We start from the raw sequence: 21,068 nt of genomic DNA, 5'->3' as shown, positions 1-21,068 counted from the left end.
CAATAACTTATAGGTATTTATTTTTTAACAGTACCTTTAAATATGTACAATTCTTGTGGGATAATATTAATTTATTATATCCTCACAATTTGACCATTACATAGTTCAACAATATGTAGGTACGTACCTAGGTACATATTTATTAATTCGGTACTCAAATCAAATTCTAAATTTATTTATTTTTCGCAATTTTTTCTCATAATTTTATTATACACATAAATTGTAAATCCCTGGGTAACCCCACTAGGAAAACCTTGGCGGGGTCAACCAATGAAAAATCTTTGCCCACAAGCACGACTGAAAAGCAAGGGCAAGATGCACAAGCTACGGGTACTACGGATTCAGAACAGACTTCTGAACAGAGTAAAAGAGAAGCAGCAACAGAAGCGACTAGACGACAGTCTGATGATGAAGAGAAACGCAAGGCTGAAGCTGCGAGGCTCAGGCGTTTAGAAGCTACTAAGAGGAGGCAAATGGGTGAGATTAATAGGACAAATGTTTTTTGGAAGAATACTAATTTTTTCGAAGGGTTTATTGTGTAACTGGGTATGGTTTTACGTGAATGCTATCGGATTCTATTTAAACCCTAAGAAAGTTTAGGTTAAAAAAATCTGACGAACAAAAAAAAAATTTCTAAAAGTGCAGGACCAGGACATCTAGTTTTCAAACGTTTCGATTTCTAATCATTGTTTTTGTTTCAGGTCTCGAAGCCGGAGGTTTGTAACTTTAACATGTTTTACTGATGATTTGTAACAAAAGGTTATTATTATATTGTGTAAGGTGCTTATTATAATACATTGTTTTGTTATTATAAAATATCAGAGGATCCGGAACGGGTTCAAGCGCTGCAGATCTTGCACAATCAATTGAAAGCAAAGGGTGGCGAAGTTCTCTACAAACAACCGCACACTGAACTGTCACATTCACAGGCTTCTGAATGGTTGGTCACAAATTTTACTTGATACTTTAAAAAAAAAAAAAAAAAATATCTTTATTAAGTACAAAAATTAATACAGTACAATTACAGTGTGGCTCTGTCTTCCTAGCTAGGAAAATCCTGTGTTAAGGAAGACAGTTCCTTCCCATAGAACATGTTCAGTACAAAACAAAGATTACATTAAAAAAAAAAAAAAATCAGAGAAAGTAAAAAAAACATATAATAAATACAGCTGCGCGTTTACAAGCTTTTACAAGTAAAGTGTGTGACTTTGTATGTTTAGTTGTGGGTATTTAATGATTTTGGTATTAGCAACTTCAAGTACAAGCTTCATGTATTTAAATGAGTGATTTTGAAAATAAAAATGGCTTTAGGAAATCATTTTAGCATTTTTTGAAGTGAAACTTCTTTAGTCGCGTTGGGAGTAAAATTTCACGGTCGCGTCATGACGATACCGTCACGTCACGTTATGGAGTAAGGCGACGATTTGGTGTCTTTGAATCTTGCCAAGAAGTTTCACTTCTGACACGTGTGTTCGGGACACACGCTCTTTTTATTTGTTCATATTACTAAAGGCTATCAATGAAGCCGCCGATGAAAGTGGATAAGGCTGTAAAGGAATCAGCGGACACATCACGCCTTCATAAAAAGTTTGAGAGAAAGTTAAGCACGCTCGTCAGCAAAAGTACTCCACCTCAAATGTATGATGCTATGCAAGGTATGACCAAAATCTCATACCAAATAATATGAACAATTAGGATAGTTAATAGTTTTTTCTATATATTTATCACATTTGCAGATGTCGTAATTGAATCTTCCCGGATTCTGTCGGAATATTTCGTAACCAAAAGTAAGTGTGTAGAAGGATAAAGTACATTAAAATATGATATTTATCAATTTCTTAAACTCAATTATTCATAAGGTTATAAGGCACTCGTTAGAGAAGCTCTGATATCTGAAATGCAAAAGCGCGGTAATGAAATACTTATAGAAGTGGATGGAGCCGCAGAAACGTATTTCTTCGCTGCGCAAAGGTTTGTGTTGACAAGGAAGTGGACAATAATTTGTGGAGATAAATATTACTTCAGTAATTATCTTGCTTTATATTCAGATTGAAAAAAGCCACGTCGCTAGAAATTAACGAACCATGCACCCAAGTTGCATATTACTTGTGTAAAAAGCTAGAAGAGATGATTCGGTGCCGTTCCATGGCTCGAAAATTAACGTCGGCAATGAAAGGTTAGAATTACCGACCTTTATAATAATTTTCTCATTTCTGAATGTCTAGTTGATGAAAAGTTGCTGAGTTTTCCATACGTGATAAAATATGTATTTAATTTCAGATCACATAAACGAAGCTTCCAACTACTTATCAGCGCACGTGACTAAACCAGGTAAGATTAAAATTGATAAAAGTTCTCGAAATGTATTAGTAATACAAATAGATAGTATAAGTACTATTTTTAACCGTCTTCAAAAAAAAGGAGGAGGTTATCAATTCGGCCGGTATGTTCTTTTTTTAACCGACTTCAAAAAAAAGGAGGAGGTTATCAATTCGGCCGGTTTTTTTTTATTTTTTTTATGTATGTACACCGATTACTCCGAGGTTTCTGAACCGATTTACGTGATTCTTTTTTTGTTCGATGCGGGATGGTGTCGAATTGGTCCCATAAAAATTTTATTCGGATAGGCCCAGTAGTTTTTATTTTATGAGCATTTTTGTCTGTAGGTATTTGTAAATTTTGCAAGTGCAAGTTTGAAGTCGGTTGTTTTTAACGCAGCTGCAGTTATCACTTGTTTGTTTTTTTTTTATGTATGTACACCGATTACTCCGAGGTTTCTGAACCGATTTACGTGATTCTTTTTTTGTTCGATGCGGGATGGTGTCGAATTGGTCCCATAAAAAATTTTATTCGGATATGCCCAGTAAGTTTTATTATATGAGCATTTTTGTCTGTATTTGTGAATGTTGCAAGTGCAAGTTTGAAGTCGGTTGTTTTTAACGCAGTTATCACTTGTTTTAATAGATGAACAAATAGAAGCATATGTTGCCCTATTGAATGAAATGGAAGCAGCCGGCGATAGTCTTCTCATAGAAGGAAAAATTTCCAAATCTTATAAAGATTCTGCAGCATAGTAAGTTTATATAAATTTGATTTTCATCAATTGAAACATCGCATCTCTTGTAATGTTTTGTGCAATACTAATAATAAAGAATACAGATATAATACCAATTCAAACTAAAGTTATGGATTAGATAAGAATTAATTTGTTACTATTAAGAAAATCTTCAAAAATCAAACAAAGAAATCTTTCAGTTTACGGCAACTAACCTCGTTTACGGATCAAATCAATCGGTCAGATGCGACCCTGCAATCTACGACGGAAGGAAAGCTAAAGGCCTTAATGGCCAACGTAACTGCTAGTGGTTACAGTCAAAATGTTATCGATGGTAAGATACTTGCACATTTCTGTATGTGTAGCATAGGTATATGATACAAAATATGTCTTTTTTTATGTATCGAAATCGTCTTATTTCAGGAGTAATAACAGAATCTACAAGGCTTCTCGTATCATACATTATGCTGCAAGGTGAGATTTTGTACAATTTACTGGAGTGTTCTGTGCGCCAAGAAGTGTTTCGCTATTCGAGAAATTAATTTGCTGCCTATAGATCTAGAACAAATAGTATAAAGTACCAACCTTCGATCTTTTTTCAGGGGAGAAAACAGAAGCGTTGAAGGTATTAATACAACAAATGGATTTACACAGCGGAAATGTTCTTCTTCGACATGGCAAGATTCGCAAAACTTATGGAGAAGGAGCAGATTTGTATGTTAAAACATTTTGAAATACATGTCAAAGAAATTACATCTGAATCAGAAGCTATTAACCATATCAATACAATTTCAGACTGCGCACGAAAAATGCAGATCAATTAAGTGTACCCAGTGCTGACCCGGTGGTTGTCAGGAAAATTCAAATAAAACTTCGCAATATAATGCACCGGTGCACTCCCGATCAGTTTTCTACTTTAATGGAAGGTAAACTTTTCAGACGTTGAATACTTTAAAAGGTGTCTGCCATTTTAATTACGTAACACGTGTATTGTTGAATTGTTCTCTTTACAGATGTTATTGAAGATGCAACAATGTATTTGGCCGTTCATTTCTTGGAACCACGTAAGTAATTTCTCTTTCTCCAGGTTGATGGAAGAGGTCCGGAGTTCTCTATATTAATTTACCTACATACGATTTCAGAAATTATTCAAGTATGCAAATGTATGAAGAATGTATTCGTCCAATGTGAACTATGGTGTGATGAGATTTTACGTCGAGTCGCACACCCTTGCTGTACATGTTCTAGGCATATATCTACTCAAGCGTTGTCAGATTTGGCACCTGGTCAGCAAATACATGCAAGCCCTGGTTCTTCCCGAGCACACACTGCTGGAATCGATATAACTATCACTCCTTGTCCGAGAAAAATCAGTTCAATCCTCGGGACCAAAAATAAAACTGCAATATGTCCAGCGGCTAAACCGACGGAAGAATGTGAAAGAACGACCACGGCTTCCTATCTCTTTTACACTCCCGCCATGTCTCGTAAGATGCCAACTCAGACAAACCCAGTGAAGCTATCCACACCAACGTCTGATTCTATACAAACTCCGTTGCATCTCTCGCTAAGTCATGCAACTAGATCACCATTATCCTCCCCGTTGTGTTTCTTTACCGAAATGTATGAAGAAAATAATCTTGCATTACGTGAAAGTATATCACCGAGCCCTGTCAAACATGAGACGGATGAATCTTCTCCGTCCTTTTATACACCGCAAAGTGCGGATTCGCGAGATAAAGAAACGTTACCATTTTTCTGGCAATCTCCGACTACAATGTTTGCAGAAGTGCATTCACAAAATGCACCATCAATGAATGTGCAGCCACTCAGTGTGATTAAAAAAACTGATCAAGTGCCGAGAGCACACAATGCAAGTAAGTTTTACGGGCAATTATTCTCAACCTAAAATCGTAGCTTCGATTAATTCAGTAAGTAATCGTTTTTTATCAAAAAATCAGGAGCGCCAATTGTAACAACGGATCGAATGGCGGATTGGCACGCAATGATGGTCAGCCTCATGTGGAATGTACAAGCATGGCGAGATTGGATTCAAGAAAACATTGATCGGGCACTTGCTTACCAACAACAGTCTCCTCTTCCAACAGGTTTGATTAAAAATAATCAAAAATTTGATAAAAAAATAACTTTGGAATTCTTCTTATATTTTAAATATTTTCTAATTTTAGGACATCCCGAAGAAAACTGGATAGGCTTTCAGAGAAGGGTCGCTACAGAAGCGTTGCAATGGAGACAATACAATAAATTTAGTCGTCTTCTGACTCTTCGATTAGCTTTACGATACAGAGATAAACAGGTTAATAGGGAATCTTTATTATTTAATTCGATTCTCAAAATTTGTTTGGAAGAACATTCAAATATCGTTCATTAACTGTGCTCCGGACGGTAGATTGGCATCAAAGTAATGTCTCTAAACCTTTTTTTTAATTAACCTTAATTTTATTTTGAAATAGAAATTAGTAATTTCTGAGATATTGCTGGCTTTCGAATTTTCGGACTAATCGTTATTGAAATGGCCACAGATCGTGTCTCCTACAAGAAACACCGTCAAGACCAATGTTTACATGGAATGCCAACAAGAAATGCTTGATATTATTGACATGTTTAATAAGTGGACTCACTGGCTCACTCTCGTAGTACGTAATATAACATTTTAACTTATTGTTCTTTGAAATATCTTCAAAATCTTGAACATCATAAACCTAACAAAGAATATTTCAGATTAAGGAGACAGACTCATTGCAACAACAAGCTAACACGGATGTATCTTTATATGAATTGTTAGTATTATTAGTACCTATCTCTAAATGAATTGGATTATTGGATATTATTATGAAATTCGAAATTGAATTGGATATTATTATGAAATTCAAAAGTAAAATTATAATATGTAATGTCCTGAGTATTTATTATTAATAAAAGAAATGCTGGAACGAAAAGCATATGCATATTATGTTATACTTTACAGACGGTGGAAAAATTTCAAGAAGAAAGTTCTGGAATACGCCGATGACTGGCAGAAATACAATACGCACCTTAAAGTTTGCTGGGAACAAAAGCATAAGAAAATTATTTCAGGTGAGTTAATCATGAGTATATAATATGTTCTGTGGTGTTAATACGGGAGATTATCGATGAAGGAATTCCACCTTCCTTCCTCCACATTATTTAATGTCTCCACATTATGTAATCCTATCCTATCCTACTATAATATTATAAATACGAAAGTTTGTGAGGATGGCTGTGTGTTGTTTGTTACTCTTTCACGCAAAAACTACTGAACCGATTACAACAAAATTTAGCACACATAGGTTAACTTGGATTAACACATAGGATAAGTTTTATCCCGGAAATCCCACGGGATCGGGAACTGTGCGGGTTTTCCTTTGAAAATGCAGGCGAAGCCGCGGGCGGAAATCTAGTAATATTATAAATACGAAAGTTTGTGAGGATGGTTGTGTGTTGTTTGTTACTCTTTCACGCAAAAACTACTGAAACGATTACAATATGTATAACACACATACATATAGAGGTTAACTTCGATTAACACAAAGGAAAGGTTTTATCCCGGAAATCCCACGGGATCGGGAACTGTGCGGGTTTTTTCTTTGAAAACGCGGGCGGAAAGCTACTATCACTACATAGTATAAAACAAAGTCGCTTTCTCTGTCCCTATGTCCTTTTGATTACTTAAATCTTTAAAACTACTCAACGGATTTTTTTTGCGGTTTTTTTAATAGATAGAGTGATTCAAGAGGAAGGTTTTAGTATATAATTTATTAGGTTTTAGACAAAGCGGGCGCAGCCGCGGGCGGTAAGCTAGTGTGTATATAAATGTCTCCACAATATATCTAGAGTGGTTGCCCGCGTGGAGGCAGCCGGGGCCGGTGTGGGTGGTGAGCGCGTGCGGGGCCGTGCCCAGCGGCGCAGTGGCGGCCGGCGTGTACGAGGGAGAGGTCACGTGGGTCGCGCGCACGCCGCACAGGTGAGCGGTACTGAGGTAGGTAGTACGAGTGTATAACGATATCACGAAAAGTTGTATGCTGCACAGCTGAGAGAGCGATATTGAAATAGAAATGGCAGTTTTAGAGTGTTTGCTTGCCTATAATGTACAAATTATGCCTTCGCATTGGCGGTAAATGGTAATGTAATTCTGTATTTTGTGCTTTGTTTCTGTTAGGGTCAACTCACACCAAAAGAACGGCGAAGGGCAGCGAAGCGGAGCGCAGTTTCCGTGTCATATGAATTTTTACTTTATTGTCATTACTATAAAACTTATTATCACCTGAGAAACTCGAGCCCGCGGCGCCGCGACTCGTTCGAGTTTCTCAGGCGCTCCGCTTCGCTGCCCTTCGCCGCTCTTTCGGTGTGAGTTGACCCTTATGCTTTGAAAACTTTGCTTTTGTACCAACAAATGTGCATGTTTCATGAAATTGTATTAAGGATTTTTATTAGGATATTGGTAGTGCGTACAATCAATTTGATGTACTTATATTTACAGATGCAACGTACTTCCTGCCGCTCTGCATCCGTCGAAGCATTGCTGCATATTATACGCTGATGGCGCTGTACATCATTATACGAAGTATCAGGTAAAGAATATAATATAACATTGAAATTAAATCGTTAGTTATGCTCTAGCTCGCTTTGCTTTGAAAAAAATTGAAGGTATCAATTTCACGAATTTTATTTACGAAAATTGCTTGCCTTATAAGGCTTTTTTAATGTCATCATTTTAAAATTCATCAGATAAATTGATTTTTTGTTAGTGCTTATTTTTTTCTCGCTTTTTTCCATATAAATAGATTTTATAATTTATCTGCCCTATCCACACAACCATTGCTCTAAGCACTGAATTTTAATCCTATATTTAGGCCGGTTGCAGAGCTTCACCGACCATCAGTGCGTACGTCAGTTGCGCTTGACATATGTATGGAAATTCATAAAACCGTTTATAGCTAGACCAACCATACGCACGCGAATTTCCATACATATGACAAGCGCGACTGACGTACACACTGATGGTCGGTGAAGCTCTGCAACCGGTCTAACATGAACCGCGGTCCAGGTAATGTGTAACGCCGAGGTCACATGGCTAGCATGGCGCGCGGGGGAAGTGGGCGCGCGTGCGGTGCGCATAGCGCCCGGGGTGCACGTGGGCCGCGTGCACTACCGCGGCTCGCACTTGCTCGGCGCCGTGCACGCGCCGCACTACCGCTGCCACGTGGTCATATACGGACGCCCGTTTGCCTTCAACTGCTATGAGCTGCTCGTGCTCAAGGAGGACTAAATTATCTGACTGAGTAGGGAGGGATTTAAATCGGCATTTTATGGGCTGCTCCTGCTCAAGGGGAACTAAATTATCTGACAGAGTAGGGAGGGATTTAAATCGGCATTTTATGGGCTGCTCCTGCTCAAGGAGAACTAAATTATCTGACTGAGTAGGGAGGGATTTAAATCGGCATTTTATGGGCTGCTCCTGCTCAAGGGGAACTAAATTATCTGACTGAGTAGGGAGGGATTTAAATCGGCATTTTATGAGCTGCTCCTGCTCATGGAGAACTAAACGGTCTGACTTTAGGCACTTTTAGTAGGGAGGGGCGTAAATCGGCGGTTACATAGACGTTTGTTGGTCTTACAAAAACCTGCTGTTGATGTTACTATAATTATTTAGTGTGACTTCTTAACAGATTGGTTTTGAATCAGTGTTGTAAATGATTAACGACTTAACAGAACTCTTACGTTAAAATATATAGTTCTTTTTTATTTTTTTAATTGCCTACTGTCGTACCTACTGGTGACAAAGAAGGTTGTATTTTCTTGTGATACGTGGTTGAGTCCACATAGACGATTGTGATCTATTTTATTTTTATTTAGTGAGTTTTCTTGTGTTTCATGTTTTTGATTTGTGATTGTTATTTTGTAATGGTTGTTGAAATATATGAGTTTCGATTTAATGAGGTGTTTTATTTGCCTTTTAAAATAAAACGAGGTTTATTACTTTTATTATTCATATAATTATTTACATCACCCAGCCAATGAATAACAATACATAAAAAAATTTAAAGATTTATTGCATTATACATTATCTACTTAAATACACTTTCACAACGATAGTAACTAACTTGATTATCAAACATTCTCTTGTTGAGGTATATAGGTATTAATTAACGATTAATCGCTAGGTGCCAGCCGTAGCTTCTATACTGACTTTCTCAATCAGCCCCTCGTTCCCTGACAAACGTACGATATCACCAGTCTTGAAGACATCTGTGGCTTCACCAACACCCACTATACACGGTAATCCATATTCACGTGCTATAACGGCTCCTGCAATAATTATTTTGAATATAGGTACCTCTTAAAGTACTTAGTTAATAAGTTTTAATACCTAATCTTTAAAAATAATAGGCATATCTGAGATGCACAGGTTTCCGGTTAGGTTATTCTAAACTGAATAATGAATTTTGCTCTAAATGAAAGAAAATGAAGAAGTGTAAGGAAAACTATGAAAAATATCAACTTCTACTTAATTTTACTAACCATGTGAGATAAGACCTCCAAGTTCCGTAACAATACCAGTGAGCAGCGGGAAATATGGCGACCATCCGATATCTGTAGCGTGTGTTATTAGAACATCGCCTTGTCTCAGCTGGTCAATCTATAACACAATAAAAATAGTAATAGCAGCAAACCATTTTTTTTTAAATATGTACAGCAATGGATATTTCTTTGTCATTATAACCTACTTTATAGTTCTCCTAAGATTGAAAATAGAACTTAGTAATAACTCAGATCAACTCAAACAGAGAAAGAGAATGAACATCAATAATGAAGAAAGTACCTCTGATAAATCTCGCACAACACAAGCTCTAGCTACTACTTCTCCACTGCAAACGGAAGTCCCATTTAACTTTTTATCACCATCACTATAGATCCGAGGACCCTCTTGAGACAAGGGTTGTACCCAGCCTTTATTCAATTCGGCGAATTTGAGCTTGGACCAATTTGAATAATATTGTTTTCTTTGCATTGCTCTGTTAAACAATATCGTAACCACTTATTCATTATTTACTTCGATATATTATATTAAAATCACCTTATAATTCTGAATTAAATACATAAAGACTGTTTATATTGCACTTACTTTTTCAATAAAGCTGGATCTCTTGTTTCTATATAGTTCTTCAGTTCGAGAACTCTAAAATAAAATACGAGTTCGTAGTGAGGTAGATACCAATTTTGTACCATGAGTTTCCCCAAATGGATAGCCGCTAATCGAAGCTTATGAACAGCTAAGATTAAATGTGCCTTCGTTGCTTCTCTGTATCGAACTGTGCGTTGACAGAAAGGCAAAATCCAGTTTAGAGCCTTCCTAAAAATTAAATAAAAAATCAATATATATTTCTTGTAATAATTTTGTTGCTGCAAAACAATGAGACTAAATCTACCTGGTATTTGGTTTTTGAGGTGCTTTTAGTGAAGCAATGATATCCTCCCTTGTTTTAGTTTCTTTGGATTCCTGATTTGGAACAACTTGCATAAGTACTTTCATCAAATCTTCTGGTGCAAGAGCCCAAGGCTTTGTTGATAGGTCGAACTGGAAAGTGGCAAAAAAAGAAAGATTGAGATTATGGCAGCTTTATTAATTTACCCTTACAAAGCAAAACTTGAACGAAAAATATAGGTTTCAAACTCCAATAGACATAAAATAAAACTTCTTTATGACCTTATTTTTCAAAAAATAATTTACTATGTGCAACTTTACATAAATACGTCGAATCACGCGTGGTAGGGATAAGAAAAAGATGGCGCGTAACGGAAAAATGTCACGCGTAACGAAAAAATGTTACACTTATTTATTTTCCAACCCCGACAAAAAAGTTTCACTTCAATAAAATAAGGTTAAAGATTTTTTAGTTTTGAAAAAAACTTACTTCCATTATAGCTCTATGTCCGTGCTGTTCAAGGAATGTTGTAACATGATCATAAACATTCGGAATGTTAGATTTAAGCCATTGCATAGCTGTATTTGGGTCTTGCTTTCGGAATTCTTCATTTCTGCCAGAGTCCTTCAGCATTTGCGATAATTTTGCTAAACCCTGGGGCACTTCAGCTGATAAGACATCACCAGAACTTAATAACGTACTTATTTCGTTGCATTGTTCAGGTGAAAAATCTGTAAATTAATATCATTGCTGCATTTTTTTCAATAGGCCTAGATTTGTGTATATATGTTGTTACCTTCACCATTATTATTTTATTTACTGAGTAATTTTTAAGAAATAATAAGTTTAATTTTACTTACCCGACTTTCCCTCCAATAAAACAGACATAGCAATGAACTGAGTGATCGAACTCGCTACAGAAGTAATACTGTGATTGTGAGAATATCGAAATATGTCTTGCTCCCTTTCAGCTATACTGTTGAACATCTTGGTCACATCGTCGAATGTGAAAATGTCCATACTTGGAACACTTTTGAGTGTATCATTCATGGATTTCTTGGCAATGATAAGGTTCTGGAATGGGTAAAAATCTAGGTCAGTTATCTGTGTATGTTTATCAAAAAACTCATCAAAGGAGAAGGGTTTGATTATTTTTCTTTAGGAACTTACCTTCAGCATACTTATAATTGAGAGTAGCTTGTCTGTAGATTTCGGTTGCCGTCTGTGTAAAGCAGTACTTAAAATATGATCATCCGCTACTTTGTGTCCATGAATTGATATTTCTATCATTCGCAAATTTACGTCTATTTCTTTAGGAACTCTGCGATATACAGACTGAAAAATGTAGCTAATTAGAGGTTTTTACGAACATTATTTTATAAAATGCGCTTAAAATCCGCGTAAAATCAATTACTATACCGTTACTTAAATCGAGAATCTTATTTATAAAATATCCTTACGTTATAAAGTGCAATAGATGTTCGATTGTGTGTAAGCACGACACTTTTATCATAACCATCACCATTATTCGGAATAAGACTTGTCACTCCACGCTCTAAAGGTACAATCACCATGTCATACGTCAGTGCTGTTAGCGGCTTTGGAAGTACCTGTAAAATTCTAATTAATAAGCAAATGGAGCTAATTACAGAAATAAACAGGCATTTAAAAAAAAAAAACCGGCCAAGTGCGAGTCGGGCTCGCGCACAAAGGGTTCCGTAGCAGCAAATATAATAAACTTATTATGTCAATTTATACACCTGGTGAATGGAGCCTAAACTCTCCCGATATTTTGCCTTGTACTTTTATGTATGAATATTAATATTAATGGCGTATTGCTTGAATAAGCTAATATTTCTCGTAAAAAGTACCTACATTATAAAGATTTTATATCATCGCGGATTTTTAAAGGTGTACAATACTGTAGTATATTTTTTGATCTATCTTATAAGGTTCAGCCATCGTTTTCAGTGTAAGCACAATAACTTAACCAAAATTACAGTTAAATCAACCTATCTCAAAAACTATAAGAGATACTTTGATCAAACCAAAAATCGTTGAAAGAGTTAATTAGCATGCATCACCTCAATTTTTTTTAGAATTTTATACCCCGTAGTTATAAAAATAGAGGGGGGGGGGACATACTTTTTACGACTTTGAGAGCTGATATCTCAAAAACCGTTCACTTTAAGAAAAATGTTTTTTAGAAAACTTTATATCATTTTAAAAGACCTTTCCATTGATACCCCACACGGGTATGTACATCGAAAAAAAAAATTTCATCCCTCAGTTACATGTATGGGGGGCCCCACCCCCAATTCTTTTTTTTACTATTTAGTGTCATATTTTTGTAGCGGTTCATACAACACATATTCCCATCAAATTTCATCACTGTAGTACTTATAGTTTCCGAGTAAATCGGCTGTGACAGACGGACAGACGGACAGACGGACAGACGGACATGACGAAACTATAAGGGTTCCGTTTTTGCCATTTTGGCTACGGAACCCTAAAAACTTTGCGAGACTTGGTATTCGAAAAAGGCATGTAACAAAATATACACCATTAAAGACGCTGTCACTTGACCTATAAGCACTTACCTCTCCAGTATTAGCAAAAGTAATCAACTCATCATCCGACATAATAGGGAAATCTAATTCATGAAGTAATTCCTCCTCTGTCCATCTCTCTAATGATGTTATAGGTCGAGCTTGTAACAAATATACTTCACCATCCTGAAAGATAATTATAGTCGAGCCAATTTAATAGGCAACATTTGACGTCTATCAATTTTATCTTCGAAGAGAGGTAACCTGCTTAAAAACATCGATTAAAGTGTATTAATCGATACGGATTTGAAACATTTGTCAATCGAATTTATTAATTTATGATGATTTTTATTCACAAGTAATCAATGCATTCGATTCTAGATGTCAGATTTCGATTTTTAGAGTAACGTCTCTAGTATTTAAAAAGAAAAAAAGTTTATTGACACAAAATTGTAGCGACGTCAGTTCTTCAATTCAGAAATTGATTATTATGTTTAGGATGGTTTATCAGTAAAATGAAATCTTAAAATTACTTGTATCGGTCATTATTATTATAAATATGTAATCGTAATTGAAATAAGTTAAGCAAATGTGCAGTTCTAACAAAACGAAATATCATGTTATTCTATGTCGTCGTTACTAGGTTACGTTGTTGAATTTTGTTGAACTGTCAAATGTTGCCTATTAAAATGGCTCTACTATAAGATAAATAATATTTATCTCATACAGAAATGCTTTTTTGAGGTTTGTCTTATACAAATTCTTACCTTATTGATAGCCCATTCAATGTCCCTGCCAGCACCCCATAAGCCGTCTTGCGCAATCCCTATTTCAGCCAATTTTAACATTTCTGTTTCTGATAAACATGACACGTTTCGTTCATTCTCAAGAACTTGTTCAGTTTCAAGACCGCTAACACTGGACACTATTTTTTGTGTTTTTGTACCAACTTGTATTTTCGCAATTGAAAGTTTCTCATCAGCACTTCGTTTTATTATCACTGTATCTGGTTCAACTGATCCTGATACAACAGTCTGAAATGTTCCATTTATAGATTAGTGCAGTATAATGAAATCAAACGTAGGAAAAATCAGGTAATTCAAACAATTTGTGTTAAATCGTTTTATAGATAAGTCATAGAAATATCGAAAAGAAATTGAAATTGGGTAATAGTTCAAACCTCTCCAAGTCCATAATTGGCAGTTATAAGTATTCGAGTTGGATCACCAGCGTCAGGATATCGTGTGAACATAACACCGGCAACACGGGCCTCTACCAATGCTTGCACTACAACAGCGCCGCCACAATAACATGGTTGACCATTTTGTCTGAAATTATCAAATTATTTTAGATGGTACTTACATGATTGATGACTGGCTGTTTGATATTTTAGCTATCTAAGATAATATTATGATTTAGAGACATGATGAAATCTCAGTATCTTCTTCTCAATTAATTCACTACCTCCTTAAGATTTGAGATGATATATTTCTTAGTCAGGCGGAAAATCTATCGAAAATTGTGATTAATAACTCAGGCCATGGAACCACAGACACAATAGAAAATCTATTGTGTTTTGGAACGATCGGGCCGCTTGGGGCTCAATGGGTTAATGATAATGAATACTTTTACAACTCTCACCTTCGGTAATAGGCACTAGTAAAAGCGAACATTGAAGCCCAACATTTTAAAATAGAACGCAGAATATCGTCATCGCTGGTAACACCCAAAACTGTTTCATTCTGTCCAGCTGCTGATAACGCTTCACTATCTTCTCCAACAGCTGTGAAAATTAAAGATTTTAGAGTAGAGTTGGATAAATGTGATACAAATGTCAATAATAAAAACAAGTGATATATTTGTGCTATACTGGGCAGGGATAAAGGAATGAGACTTTTGACTAATGACATTTTTATGAAATCTGGATGAGCAGGTATGACTTAAAAACCAATGTGTTACTTACCCGAAGATCTTACAGCAAAACGAAGCTCTGATAGCTTATGATCTATAGCCTTTTCTCGCAGCATTGTTAAATTCGAAAGAATAGCGTCTTTCAATTCGCCTGTTATTTCTGCCGATAGGAAGAGGTCTACAGCACTAAAACATTGTTTATAGTTTTAGTTATATAAGTTTTTGCTACTACAAAACATAAAATTGTATTATTTCGTCATACCTATTGCATGTATTTTTAAACACAGCTTCTTCATATTCAGCGCCAGCTGCTTCAATTTGATTTATAGCTTCTTTAATTTTTGGATTGAGTTGAAGGAATTGTTCGAGAGCTTTAATAGTGAGACAGAACCCTGGAGGTACGCAATAACCCTGAAATATTTCATTTTTCAATTTCAATAATACTTCATATTATGCATGACTTGACGTAAATAATAATCTTGTTTTTAGGTTTCCGTTCCCAAAAGGGACCCATTTCTAAGACTTCGCTGTTCCTCTATCTGTCTGTCTGTCGGTCCGTATGTCTGTCACCAGGCTTTATCTCATGAACCGTGAAAGGTTGAACTCTTTAGAGATTATGTGTAACTAGGTATTTATGTTGCCTTTGCCTTATTTAAATTCATTATTCAAGCCTTAGGGTCACAAGTCCGACGCGCACTTGACCAATTTTTTAAATATCTACCTCGTCCTTTTGAACGGATGATAGAAGTGCAAGAGAAGCTCCCTTTCCACCGACGTATTCAACACATGCTGCGGCTGGATCTTCAAATTGAACACAGTAACCGACCGGGGCCTTAATTTTTATTTTATCTAACCATTTCAATTTACGATCTTTGAAAACCAAAGGAGCCGCAAGTTCATCTGAAAGTTTTAATTTTTACTATGAAAATAATTTGCAGTTTTTATTATTTATAACACTATTTTATAATATTATTTATAGTGATATGCAAGTTTTATGCTGATTTATAATTTACCTATCCTTTTAGAGCCCAACTCTAAAATGCCACTGCCATGCTCTCCATTTATTTCCGCAGCTACAAATCGATACGTGTTTCCGAATTCTTGGTTCATTCCATTTAATGTACTTCCCCCATATTTAGAAACCCTCAAAACTATCTTTAAAGAACGATTATTTGCTGAAATCATGTCGAATATTATTGTTAATTGTTATAGGTCTTCTGAGAAACAAACATTGGTATTACCAATGTATTATTCTATTTACCATTTACGATCAAAACTTGGGTTTTCGGTAACTCGTCTGTATTTTCACAGAATTCCGACAACTCCAAATCAGTAGATGTTATACTGTGGACGCTATAATCAGGTAATCTTACGCTGCCAGAAATGCATCTAAAACAATAGGGGATGGTTAACATATTGTGGCGTATTTATAAAGCTAGAACGCTAAAACTGAAACTTACTGCGTGTTATTATCAGGGTATAATAAGCCTTGAATGTGCACCGCTGTACCATCTGCTGTAGCGATTGCTAAAATCACAGATCGTTTTAATCCATTATAAGATAGCGCCCAACTTCTCTCTTTTACACCTCTGATTCTAAGGTATTCGTTTTGTTCAATTCTTCCATCTTCATCATGGGATATAAACCTTCCTTGAGCAGCGCCGAACTGTGACCAACTTCCACCACCATTTATACATTTATCTCTGTAATAAGGCTTTATGTTTTTATCAATTTCAAGTGGTTATATAACGAACTATTTTGTTACTAAATAACAATAAGAAATATTATTTACATTAAACATATTCATCAATTTAGGATCTTATGATAAACAATATTAAAATTTCATGAAATAATTGCACTTTGAAAAACACAAACACTTTGAAAAACTTTGAAACAATTCTTTGGAATCAAACAGTTGAGAATGATGAAGTTGTTGCAAAAATATTTTTTATTATTATAATCAATTTTAAATCTCATAAAAAGAAAATCTCACAGAGCTTCCGTCCACGTGCCATCGCCGAAAGGCTCTGTTGCTAAAAATTCAGCCGCTAGCTCGTTGCTCCAGTCTTCAGGATGTTTCACAGCTCGAGTAGCTGAGGCCCAACTGTAAATTAATACACCCATTTGTCTAGCGATATAAACAGCCCTAACGTAAAATCGCATCGTTTTGAATCACCTTAGGAAATTACTTAGTCATAATTATTGACATTTGCATTTTTGGAATAAGTAATTTTGCCGAATATAAACAATTTCTTTAAAGAACCTCACTTTCTATGTTAGTATTAAAAAACCATGTATCGCCACAAATCGCATACTAGCCAATTTTTTAAGTCCTTTAAAACTATCGATGGTCATAAAAAAATATTATCTTTCACACAAAAAATCACGTACATTAAATTCAGTTTCACATGTCTAACAGCTCCATCACTCGTTCTTTTCAATACACCGTTGAACAATATCCTAAAACGGTTTTGTGGTTCGAGAACTTGAATCGAAAGTCCACCCGCACTCCAGCCGTTTGAAGCATTTTCCCAAGCGCAGCACGAAGTTTCCGACGACTCTAGAATATAATAGAATAATTATATAATTTAAACTTAGAGGATTTCTTTCATTAATCATTATTATCATGATAAATCGAATATATTTGTATACTAATACTAACAATATATAAAATCAAAATTTACGCACACTAAATTTGACTCATTGATTACATGCATATTTAACTATCAGAAAGTTAATAATCTATCAAAAGATTGTATGGTACTGAAAATTGTTTGATTACAGGGGATTAAACTGGCACAAGCCATGATATAATTACTTATCAATGTTTTAATCGTTTTATCATACCACAATTGCATCATAATTTTCGCAAGGAGAAAGCGGAATATCTAATTTGTGTAACAGAGATAATGTGAAGATAATTTGCACAAGATATTAAAATATCTTATCTAAACTTTGTAGCATAAGTGACTCATAAATACAATTTTATTGTTTAATAAACATACAGTTTATCCGAAGAAACTCACCTGGCAATCGATAACATGTTCCGTCCGATAATTTCACAAAAAATTGTACTTCAGCAAGTGGTTTGTGGCCACATAGCTTACGAATTGCCAACAATATTGCTGAGCCATCTGGCGCTGAAGCCTTTATAGTGAAAGCATCGAATCCGTCTGTCTGGTCTGGTTGGGGAGAATCCAACAATTGTCTGTTGGGTAATGTTGATTTCCAACGTCTGACCGCTAGACGTGCTACGAATAGTTTTAGAGGATAATTCCAACCTGTAAAAATATACAAGTCCCCTATTTTGATATGCGAATGACTCTCCTGATACCTACGTACCGAATTCTGATTCAAGGTCCTAACCTAATTTATACATTTACGTGTAGGGAGTAGGGACCTAATCATAAATTACAATACAGTTATATAGGTACTATAATAATTAGGTCTATGTGTACGATGAATTTATCATAAAATGTGTACCTTTACACAAAGGTTATCAGTACCCCAGTTAATACTTAAGAATTGTTATAATAAAACATTTGATAATTATTAAAACTAGTTATAGGTTCTATTTCTATAGTATTATTATAAGATATAATCTATAGGTAGGTAGGTAATAGATTTGAACTCAAAGAGGTAAGTATCTACATATTATTTTTTTAAAACGCAATTATCAATTTAGATCGAGTATATTAGGCATACTTTTTATTTTTGGAATGTTCCAGATCCAGTCATCCAGACAGTCGCAGCTTCCATTTCAATAAAATTTATTGTTTAAACTAGTTTTCCAGCGATTTCGTTTTTATTGCATTAATAAATGTAGCCTTTCTTTTTATGACATTATAATCTATCTCAATAAATCGACTATCCAACACAAAAATAATTTCTGAAATTCGTACACTACATAGTTCCTGAAATTACCCCGTTCATAAAATAAACAATGAAAATTAAGTAAATCAATTATATATAATATACAACATATATTATACTAGACTTTAGGGGGTTGTAATAAATAGGTGAGTCGAAAAAAATATATATATAGATTCTAGATAATAGTAAATAATACACCGTGGAATTTACTATTGTTCTCTTCAATTATTATGAACTCAATTCCATGACCCATCATACGATACGATGTAATAGGCGTAGCTATTTGTTCCTGCTTGCTAATTGTGTGGCAAATAGGTACGTACACTGTCTTTGTCAGTTTTTTTGTGCTTGTATGTTGCATTAAATAAAATCTGCTCTCCTTAAAATTAACATGAATGTAGGAGTAGACTGTAGGTGTACTAATTACTAACTATGCGTCGTGTAAAAACATAAAGTGAAGTCAGGACTCAGGTATAGTGGTTAAGGTCCATATATGAGGCCGAAGCACTATGCATAGATATATTTTTCACTGATCAATTTTCTTTACGCACAATCAAATCCCGACAGACCAAAGCTTTTTCTTTTTTTCCCCCACCGGGAATCGAACTCAGGACCTGAAAGCTCCTGGATTCCTGAAGACGAAAGGCTCTACTCTTCTACTCTGACGAGTTAACCACTGAACCAACTAGGTGTTCATTTTTTTTAAGTTTACACCACTTTTTATAACATGATATGATTTATCATGTAAATTATAATATGAATCCATTTTGAATAAATTATTGCGTTTATGAATTATCTGTCGGGTCACTACCCGAACAGTTAAAATATTTACATATTCAAATAAGATTAAGATCGTAAGATGTGAAATAAAACCCAACTTTTACCTGCTTGTCTATAGCTGCCTTTTCTCGTAGATTTTTTAAAGAATATCAAATAAATCACAATAGCACTCGTAAAAAGGCCCGCCTGTAGGAGCACGCTAAATATACCCATATCCATTATTTACAGAAACGTTCACATAACTATTCAACCTTATTAATTGTGGTCACACAACTGCGCAAAAGCAATGTCAGATTTGTTATGTTCATGTTGACATCAGCGGGCACACGCCGGTCGGCGTCGAGATTAATATATTTTTGTTACCATGCTCATGATTGATAATCGTTTTAGAATGATATGGCCGGTGATATATACTAATAACTACGTGTACCTGACACCTGTCGGCAGTATAGCCTTATCTGTCGTGGAGTTGGCTTGATCTTGGAATATCGTGTCCTACAAACGAGAGGAGGAGTTAGAACGATTAGTTTTTTATAGTGGTCGCGGAAACTGTAACTATTTTTACACGCTTTTTATTAGCTTCACCTGTATGCTTGTATGTTTGTTTGTAACCGGCTTCTTTGGGCGCGATTTTGACCCACTTTAAACGGCCAGATTTCGTTCAAACTTTGTAGATTTATTGAGGACTGATGATAATACACTAATTTGATAAAATTTTATATTTTTTAGTTCGGTTTTCTATAAAAAGCGGGTTTTTTAGTTTTTTTAAACTATTATTTATTTACACAAAAATTATACAAACTTTGTAATTTTATAACCTTGTGTCGGTCATATTAGTACGAGATCCGGCTGCAGGATTAGTGCGTTCATCGGTTTTTTGCTGAAAACCGAATTTTTATGTATATTTATAATTAGAAGAATATATATCGACTAGGTTGCCAGTCAAAATTTGGCCGCAAGCATGTTTAATTAAAATTTTTCTAATCGATTTTTGGGAAAAAAATTCGCTCACTTGTTTTTTGAATAAAATGTAGTCTACATCACGGCAAATGATATAAAGATTCAAAAAAATCACGGTTGCCGCTTTTCACCTGGCCGCAACATCTTGGCAGCCTGGTGCAAACAGGTATGATTTCGATTCATTTTTACGTTCATAACGTACATTTATGAATCATATATCAAATTAAAGCTAATTTTTTTCTATTTATTATCATATATGGTTGCCTAATTAAATCCGGCCGCAAATAAGGGTTGCCGGCTGTTAAAAATTATAAATATTTACGCCTATTAGTACACCGACGCATTCGCGTGCGGCAGCGAAATAACGAGAAAAAGAGAGGATCGGCTGTTAATTATATTAAATCAATATTACTTTTTAAATTTGTCATTTTGAAAAGGACGACATATTTTCTTTCACTTGAAACCTTAAAT

General features: G+C 35.2%; 2 protein-coding genes across 3 annotated transcripts; one reads left to right on the top strand and one right to left on the bottom strand.

The window, feature by feature from the left end:
* Positions 1-108: 108 nt before the first annotated feature.
* LOC123691477 lies at positions 109-9,033 on the top strand. The gene is made up of 23 exons (XM_045635891.1): positions 109-477; positions 702-716; positions 823-940; positions 1,513-1,655; positions 1,737-1,787; positions 1,860-1,971; positions 2,049-2,176; positions 2,281-2,331; positions 2,965-3,073; positions 3,256-3,389; positions 3,479-3,529; positions 3,658-3,769; positions 3,851-3,981; positions 4,069-4,119; positions 4,198-4,932; positions 5,017-5,163; positions 5,245-5,372; positions 5,599-5,712; positions 5,798-5,856; positions 6,045-6,154; positions 6,932-7,061; positions 7,578-7,668; positions 8,145-9,033. The coding sequence occupies exons 1-23, from the start codon at positions 474-476 to the stop codon at positions 8,364-8,366; spliced, it is 2,946 nt and encodes a 981-aa protein (XP_045491847.1). The 5' UTR covers positions 109-473; the 3' UTR covers positions 8,367-9,033.
* An 85-nt stretch (positions 9,034-9,118) lies between these two features.
* Positions 9,119-20,025, bottom strand: LOC123691374 (putative phosphoenolpyruvate synthase). 2 transcript variants are annotated; one of them, XM_045635729.1, is made up of 23 exons: positions 19,742-20,025; positions 18,011-18,265; positions 17,376-17,544; positions 16,978-17,088; positions 16,445-16,687; positions 16,246-16,373; positions 15,998-16,159; positions 15,706-15,884; positions 15,247-15,395; positions 15,037-15,170; positions 14,715-14,856; positions 14,254-14,401; positions 13,841-14,107; positions 13,125-13,259; positions 11,985-12,134; positions 11,695-11,859; positions 11,385-11,598; positions 11,014-11,255; positions 10,528-10,676; positions 10,224-10,451; positions 9,921-10,113; positions 9,620-9,737; positions 9,119-9,406 (listed from the first exon to the last, which is right to left on the bottom strand). In XM_045635729.1, the coding sequence occupies exons 1-23, from the start codon at positions 19,854-19,856 to the stop codon at positions 9,258-9,260; spliced, it is 3,945 nt and encodes a 1,314-aa protein (XP_045491685.1). In that variant the 5' UTR covers positions 19,857-20,025; the 3' UTR covers positions 9,119-9,257. The 2 variants fall into 2 exon arrangements, with proteins under 2 accessions (XP_045491685.1, XP_045491690.1); XM_045635734.1 differs by lacking the exon at positions 11,985-12,134.
* Positions 20,026-21,068: the final 1,043 nt, after the last annotated feature.

This window comes from Colias croceus, chromosome 1 (assembly GCF_905220415.1).
Source record: "Colias croceus chromosome 1, ilColCroc2.1".
NCBI classification, from domain to species: Eukaryota; Metazoa; Arthropoda; class Insecta; order Lepidoptera; family Pieridae; genus Colias; species Colias croceus.
Note: the sequence above shows the minus strand (reverse complement) of the source record. Positions and strands in the feature narration are given on the sequence as shown.